The sequence below is a fragment of the Squalius cephalus genome, assembly GCF_949319135.1.
Source record: "Squalius cephalus genome assembly, chromosome: 12".
Taxonomy (NCBI): Eukaryota; Metazoa; Chordata; class Actinopteri; order Cypriniformes; family Leuciscidae; genus Squalius; species Squalius cephalus.
Genome location: NC_137133.1, coordinates 26,357,156 through 26,364,537, shown reverse-complemented (window position 1 = coordinate 26,364,537; position 7,382 = coordinate 26,357,156). Strand labels below are relative to the sequence as shown.

The following is a 7,382-nucleotide window of genomic DNA, read 5'->3' as shown; positions in this document are numbered from 1 at the left end:
CCATTATCATGCCAATTGATAATTGATGAGTCAATATGCTTCTAAATGACACTTTTACTTAAAGATGGATAATTAATTATTTTAATGTTGTTTTCCTAATCCTATCACCAACTAAACTAAGAGACTAAGAGAGAACCTTTAAAGAACTGTAGGGGCTTAACATAGCACCTTAACCACCCCAAAGAACCGCTGAAGAACCAAACTGGGCTTAACAGGTTCTTCAAATGGTAGTGGTGCTATATAGCACCATAACCACCACAAAGAACCCCTGAAGAACCAAACTGGGCTTAACAGGTTCTTCAAATGGTAGTGGTGCTATAAACCACCACAAAGAACCCCTGAAGAATAGCTGACGAACCATTTTTTTAAGAGTGTAAGGTTGTCTATGCTCTCTCATGTAACCTCTTAATGCTAATAGACAATGAGGGTCATATTCGTTTATTCAGGGTCTCAGGATACAGGAAATTAGTAAAAGTTTTGACTTCAGAAACAGGATGGAAAAATCCCTTATGCACAATACATAACATTGTATGAGATCCATTGAAAGGGTTCTACTGAAAATCACATATGTAACCAAATAAATGTATGCTTTTTAAAATAATGGGTCTTTTTACAATTTAATTGTAATGGTGAAAACATAGTGTTTGGTTCTGTGAAATGTTTTTCACCAAATATGTGTGCTTGTGTATCTCAATGGCAAATTTCTCAATGAAGTCTAAGAAGTTAACTAGACATACCATTCATGAATCATACAGATGCTCTTTTATCTGTTCCTGATCTCTAAACCGACACATTCCATGACAGAGACAGGAGACAGGATATGTTTATCGCTGTGCAAAGCATGCGGAGTTCCTGTGCAGGTTAGACCCAAAATCAAGGTTAATGAAAAAGTTCAATTTTGACACTGTTCTGGACAATTATTTAATTTGCATCCAAATAAAAATGAGGTATAGCTAAAGAGTTTTTGTAAATTTTCACGAAAGGTTCATGGATTTGAGTCTTCTATTCCATAGTGATTTCATAGTCTTTAAAGACAGATTTGAGCTTTTCCACCGTGACAGCATGGTCAGCCTTCCCATATCCCTAGAAAAAGAAAAGATATTTGAGACCATCTCTTTAAAGCAAGCTTAAAAGCAACATCTGGTTATTTGAAAATATAGGAAAGAATATTCATATATCCCCCAAATATTCATGCCCAAAAAGAAGACTACATTTATTGATGCACTGCGATTTGTTCACTAATATCTGAATAGTAGGCCTACTTCTACCTTGTATCTCTATGAAACACTATAGTTGTTGCGTGTGCCTGTGTAACCCCTGCTGTAACTTTAATTTATCTCATCATTTTAAGTAGTTGTTATAATGGTTACGCGTGTTACCGTAGACTCTCCAAACACCCGAAGTTTCTTTTCTGTGTTGTTGTGCTCAATCTTGCCACCTCCAAGACAATTACACTCCAGTCCCAAGGCCTCCATAGCAGGATTCACTTTTTCAAATATGTGAACTGAATAAAATAAATAATGAGAAGAATAAAGAGTCAAAATCATTCCAGCAATACTACCCATGATAATGTTTATTTTGAGATCTGCTGAAACAAACACAAGTCTCGTGAGCCTGTCAACAGTTTTTGTATTCAACTAAACATTAATATAGCTATTACTATAACTTCTTCACAAATTAGCATCTCAATCAGTCCACAAAATCAATTCAATGTTACCTACAACATTTTTATGTTGACAGATATTTTTCCTCAATGCCCATAAACAGAGAAGAACAGAGTGGATGTTACCAGCTGATTTATAAATAGCTGTCTGAAAAGGATAAAGTTAACTTGCTGGCTTGCATACAGACATTCAGGCTATTGCACTAGTGTGCACACTTACTGTGGTACTCCGCCGTTTTAGTTCCCCTCACTATCACTTTATGTTCAGTTCCACCTTTAACCTTTATGTTCACTAATATGTACTTAAACTGTCCCTCTGGATCAATGTCGACATCGGGCACTTTGCTCAGAGCGTCTGCCATCTTCGCTGTGGCAGCTACAGACCATAGACAGTATGCTACAGACAGCAGACGAACCTTTATACAGTCACCACGCAACAAACTACAAACCGGAAGTACACAAAAAATAATAATAAAATAAATAAATAAAATAAATCTGGTAATGTAGAACATTTAAAGTATATGTCTTTTTAGAAATATGGTTAAACAGCTTGTAAGGAGCAGAAATTATTGCAAATACAAAATATTATATAAATTAAGACAGTTATTATTTGGCAGATCTGGTTTTAACGTTACATGCAGTTTATGTCAAACTTGGAAGAAAAAAAGACTTTAGTTCGTCGTGTATCATTGTGCACGTTATCTCGCTTTGACCACCACTTCCTTTCTGACCCGCGGCGGACTTTCCCTATCAGCCGCCACCAGCAAGCAAGTTTGTCTATTCGAACCTATTTTTTACAGTCACTGATTCGAACCTATGATTCGAACAGATGATTTAAACTAATCGTCACTGCTGTGCTTCGTGTATAGACCTTATGCACCAGAGAAACGAGGGCGCCGCCATCTTTAGAATATTGTCTTTGAACTTCCGTTTTTCCAGTCGCTCTGTATATTTCTATGGCATTGCTGTCCAGGAGTAATTAGCTTTTGAAGTGGATTTACTTAATATAAAGTTAACAAAAGTTAACGAAAGTTATCATGAGGATTGTAATGTTTAAACCAGATGTCTTAACAAATGTCAGTAGACCGGGAAGATTTTAAAACGAGCCGCTTATTCATAAATACGCAGAATCGCTGTGAAAATAAAACCGGAAGTCAAAAGACAACGAGCGCAGCGCTGAAAAGGGGCGGGGCTACATAAGGTCTATAGCACATTTTTTCTAGAGGCATCTAGAGGCAAGTATTAGCTGTCTAATACCAAATAATAATAAAAAGGTTAATCCAATAAACGATGAATTCAAGTAAATCTTGTGTCAGCGAAGATCACGTTCAAAAGGAAAATAGAAAAGGCAAGGACACGGTAAATATCACGTGTTTAACAATATATTTTGTTGGTGTGTGGCTTTTTTTTTTTTTATTATTGACAAACAATAAAGCTGGCTCATGCCGCTCGACCGCTAAGTGTAGGAATAGTGCCCACTTCCCAGTGTTCACTCTTACACACATGCACTACCCATGCAGTGTCCCACACCACCACAGGGTTCATATCAGTCAAACCGGCTCATGCCGTTCATATTCTAAGTGTAGGAAACGTGCCCGCTGTACAGCGCCCACCCCCACTTGTGAATATGACTGTCTCTGCGCTACGCACACACATAGCGCCTCAGTGTATGAGCCCAGAGCGCGCTGGCAGTGTGGTGAGTGCAGGTCACGTGTCTGCCTCTCAGCGCACACACTTTGTGAGCTCACAGAGCTGTGTCTGTATTAAAGCATCTTCCCGCTCACACGGCCGGAGTGCCAGTTACAGAAGTACTGCGCGAAGTACTGTATGCCCCACTCGAAATGAACATGATGAACGAAGTATGTCATCATGGCTGGGTCTCCAGGTCCCAGAATCTGAGCGACCAGAACCCAGATTTCATTCTACCCCTGGCCATTCACGCGAGAGCATGAGAAAGCATCCCAGGGGCTTCGAAATGGGTGCTAAAAATAGTGAAGCAGGGCTACTCCCTACAGTTCGCTCGCAGACCACTGCGCTTCACAGCCCAGGTCGAAAACTCGGTGAATCAGGAAGTAGCACACCTACTTCGCACCGAGATAGCGAATTTACTGAGAAAAGGGGCTGTGGAAACCGTCCCCTCAGCAGAAAGCGAGTCGGGGTTTTACAGCCGTTACTTCTTAGTTCCAAAGAAGGACGGCGGGCTCCACCCTATACTAGATCTCAGACACTTGAACAAAGTGCTGATGAAGCGTTCATTCAAAATGATTACAACCAGACAAATTCTCGCTCGAATTCGACCCGGGGACTGGTTTATATCAGTGGATCTGAAGGACGCTTATTTTCAGATCCAAATAGCAGCCCGTCACAGGCCGTTCTTGAGATTCGCCTTCGAGGGCCAGGCTTATCAGTACACCGTCCTTCCCTTCGGCCTGTCTTTGGCACCTCGTACATTTACGAAGTGCATGGACACGGCGCTCGCGCCCCTCAGACGACGGGGCGTGAGAGTCCTGAACTATCTGGACGACTGGCTAATTTTAGCACAGTCAAAAGAGGAATTGGTGTTACACAAAACAATACTGCTGACCCATCTCGAACAGCTGGGTCTCAGAGTCAACTGGACCAAAAGCATTCTACTCCCCAGCCAGAAAATTTCCTTTCTGGGAATAGAACTGGACTCCAGCTCTATGGGAGCGCGCCTGACACAGGAATGCGCGGCAGTGATACAGCACCTGGCAGCGACATTCACTGTGGGGAAAAATCTCCCCCTCAGAGTGTTCCAGAGGATGATGGGTCTCATGGCCTCAGCCTCGACGGTACTGCAGCTGGGTTTGCTGAATATGCGCCCTTTTCAACTATGGTTGAGATGGCGAGTACCAGCTCGAGCATGGACCTCAGGTCTGCTCCGTCTCACGGTGAATCAGACATGCGTTTCCGCTCTGAAACCGTGGATGATAGCCGGCTGGTACCAGTCCGGCGTGAACCTGGGCATCGCCTCACGAAAAAAAAAGTGGTCTTGACAGATGCTTCCAACGCGGGTTGGGGCGCCCTATACGAAGGGAGACCTTCTATGGGCCTGTGGTCAGACGCGGAGAAGCGTCTCCACATAAACTGTCTAGAGATGAAAGCGGTCGAGAATGCCCTTCAGTTCTTCCTCCCTGCGCTAAGGAACCACCACGTTCTAGTCAGGACAGACAACACGTCGGTGGTGTCCTACATAAATCGCCAGGGCGGTCTCAGGTCCCGGAGCCTGCTTGCAATAGCAAAACGCCTCCTCATATGGAGCCAGCACAATCTGCGCTCGCTGAGAGCTGCGCATGTGCCGGGCGTCCTGAACGTGGGCCCAGATATGTTATCCAGGGCAAAACTCTCCCCAGGAGAGTGGTCCCTGCACCCCCTTACGGTGCGAAATATCTGGGACATTTTCGGCAGAGCAGAGGTAGACCTGTTCGCGTCGCAAACCAACGCTCACTGCCCAATGTTCTTCTCAAAAGAAAGGGATGCGCTGGCCCTAAACTGGCCCAGACGCCCTCTCTATGCGTTTCCCCCGGTCGCCTTGTTACCACAGGTAATCAAGCGAGTCAGGGAGAGCAAATGCTCGATACTCCTCATAGCTCCGCTATGGGAGAATCAAGTCTGGTTCCCAGAACTGATGGAACTAGGGAGCGCGGCTCCATGGCCTATTCCACTGAGAAAGGACCTGCTGTCTCAGGCCCAGGGTGCGATTTGGCACCCATACCCCGAGCTGTGGGCTCTACATGTATGGGCAATCAGCTATCACCATTGCACCTCCCGGAGGAAGTGCTGAACACGATCACAGAGGCTAGAGCTCCGTCTACTAGACGGCTTTACACGTCTAAATGGTCAGTGTTCGCTGATTGGTGCTCAGCTCATGATTTAAACCCGCTAAAAGGTGAGGTAACGGTGGTTCTTTCTTTCCTACAAGAGCTGTTGGACAGCGGGAGAACCCCTTCCACGCTCAAAGTGTACGTGGCGGCCATAGCAGCGTTCACAAATCCTGCAAATGGCCAGTCGCTTGGAAAGAACGACCTCATAATTCGTTTCCTCAGGGGTGCTAGGAGGCTGAATCCTCCTCGGCCACCCTCGGTTCCGGTTTGGGACCTTTCCACGGTCCTCGAGGCCATGAAAGGCGAACCGTTTGAACCACGGCACGCGGTGGAGCTAAAATACCTGTCATTTAAAACCGCTTTTCTGCTGGCTCTAGCTTCAGTAAAACGGGTTGGCGACCTGCACGCGCTTTCAGTAAGCGCTACGTGCTTGGAATTTGGGCCTAATGATTCTAAAGTCATCCTCAAACCAAGACATGGTTATGTCCCAAAAGTGCTTGCGACTCCCTTCAGAGCGCAAGTTATCTCCCTCTCAGCCCTCCCTATTTCTGATAGTGAGGCAGGGGTTAACCTTCTCTGCCCGGTGAGGGCATTAAGGATTTATGTAGAGCGCTCCGCCACTTTTAGGCAAACGGAGCAGCTTTTCGTTTCGTTCGGTGGCCGCATCAAAGGGCTAGCCATCTCGAAACAGACCCTGTCCAGATGGATAGTGGACGCTATCGCATCAGCTTATGCATCCAAGGGTCTGAACTGCCCCTTGGGGGTGAGGGCCCACTCGACTAGAGGTATGGCCTCATCGTGGGCATGGTCAAGTGGGGTTTCAATCCATGACATTTGTATGGCAGCAGGCTGGGCCTCGCTGTCTACATTTGTAAGGTTTTACAACCTAGAAGTACCCGCCTTACAGGCCAGACTGCTCTCAGTCTGATGATGCTATATTAACAGTGTCTACCCAACTCAGTTTGATTAGACTGTTGATATGTTGCAGGTCCTGTGGCCTATGCAGTTTAAGGTGGTCATACTGCCTTAACCGTATAGATATATGTGTATGCACCTATCTCATAACACCGAGTCGTCCCGCCCTATTATGCCATTGCGATCACTTCACTTTGCATGAGCCCCAGGCTACTGCCCTTGGGACATAAGTGTTTGAAATTCAGCACGCACGGCGCTTTACATAGGGTTCCCGTAGCGTAAGCTAAACTTACGCAACACGAGAGTACTCTCGTAAGAGAACGACACTCGGTTACTAACGTAACCTCGGTTCTCTCTAGAGAGGGAACGAGTGTTGTGTAGCCTGCTGTGCTTGTGCTGCACTTGGTTTCGCTTCTAGTCGACTGAAATCACTTGTGCAACCTGTGCGAGGGGGTTTTATAGGTTAGCCACACCCCATTTTGGCGGGCTATGACGACAGCGCGGAAAGGCTTCCCATTGGCGCTGGAGTCATGCCAAAGATGCACCGATAGATTCCCTCTCTAGAGAGAACCGAAGTTACGTTAGTAACCGAGTGTCGTTTCCTAGATATGTCACTACACATTTTTCTGGCAATTTTAGTAGATTTGATCTTTTTCAGTGAGGTAAAAAACAATTTAAAATCATTTATATGTTGGTGTGTGCGCCATGTTTCCTGTCAGGCTGTAATTGTTAAATTAAGCGTTTAATAATAGTAAAGAAAAAAAAGTCGGACAATTTTTATTATTTTTTTAATGTAATTTCCACAGGTCCAAGAGTGTAATTAGTTGAAGAAATACATTTTAATTCATTCATTCTACATTCTAATTCAGTCTCGTGTGTGACCAGCTATAGGCCTACTAGCTTATTGTAACCAATAATACGCACATTGATCATTTAAATGAATAAAAACAATCATACTC

At 44.6% G+C, this 7,382-nt stretch overlaps 1 protein-coding gene across 1 annotated transcript; it reads right to left on the bottom strand.

Moving 5' to 3' along the window:
• Positions 1-422: 422 nt before the first annotated feature.
• Positions 423-2,104, bottom strand: LOC307168644 (14 kDa phosphohistidine phosphatase). The gene is made up of 3 exons (XM_079888779.1): positions 1,884-2,104; positions 1,380-1,504; positions 423-1,083 (listed from the first exon to the last, which is right to left on the bottom strand). Exons 1-3 carry the CDS (start codon positions 2,023-2,025, stop codon positions 1,003-1,005), a joined length of 348 nt encoding a protein of 115 aa, XP_079744905.1. The 5' UTR covers positions 2,026-2,104; the 3' UTR covers positions 423-1,002.
• Positions 2,105-7,382: the final 5,278 nt, after the last annotated feature.